The 284-nt window shown below is 45.4% G+C and overlaps 1 protein-coding gene across 1 annotated transcript in view; it reads right to left on the reverse strand.

The window, feature by feature from the left end:
- LOC103523865 (phospholipase A2-like) overlaps positions 1 to 279 on the reverse strand; it is a gene marked incomplete at both ends in the record, with an annotated part of 10,079 nt that extends 9,800 nt beyond the window's left edge. Inside the window, one exon of the mRNA XM_008488874.1 lies at positions 173 to 279. Coding sequence (XP_008487096.1) covers positions 173 to 279 — 107 coding nt within the window. The remainder of the gene's footprint in view (positions 1 to 172) is intronic.
- Between the last annotated feature and the right edge of the window lie 5 nt (positions 280 to 284).

The raw sequence follows: 284 nt of genomic DNA on the forward strand, positions 1-284 counted from the left end.
TTTGTTTACAGCTATGCGAAATAGTTCCGTGGATGTTTTTCCGGTCCATTTTCTCAAATTGTGCAGCCAGGAGATTCTACGCCTGCCGCGTCCTCGTTTTCCTTCAATTTTCCCCTGGATGATTAGTTGTAGTAGGGTGTATTTGTTGTCATTCCGCAGATTATTTTCTTACCGGGTAAAGGGTGCGTTGTTTCGCAGTCCATGGAGAGAACTCTTCGCCAAGATGTATTCCGAGCAATGGTCATGGTCTCGACAGCACTTGTCTGTCTCTACATTGGTTCCTA

Source organism: Diaphorina citri, unplaced genomic scaffold, assembly GCF_000475195.1.
Source record: "Diaphorina citri unplaced genomic scaffold, Diaci psyllid genome assembly version 1.1 scaffold48708, whole genome shotgun sequence".
NCBI classification, from domain to species: Eukaryota; Metazoa; Arthropoda; class Insecta; order Hemiptera; family Psyllidae; genus Diaphorina; species Diaphorina citri.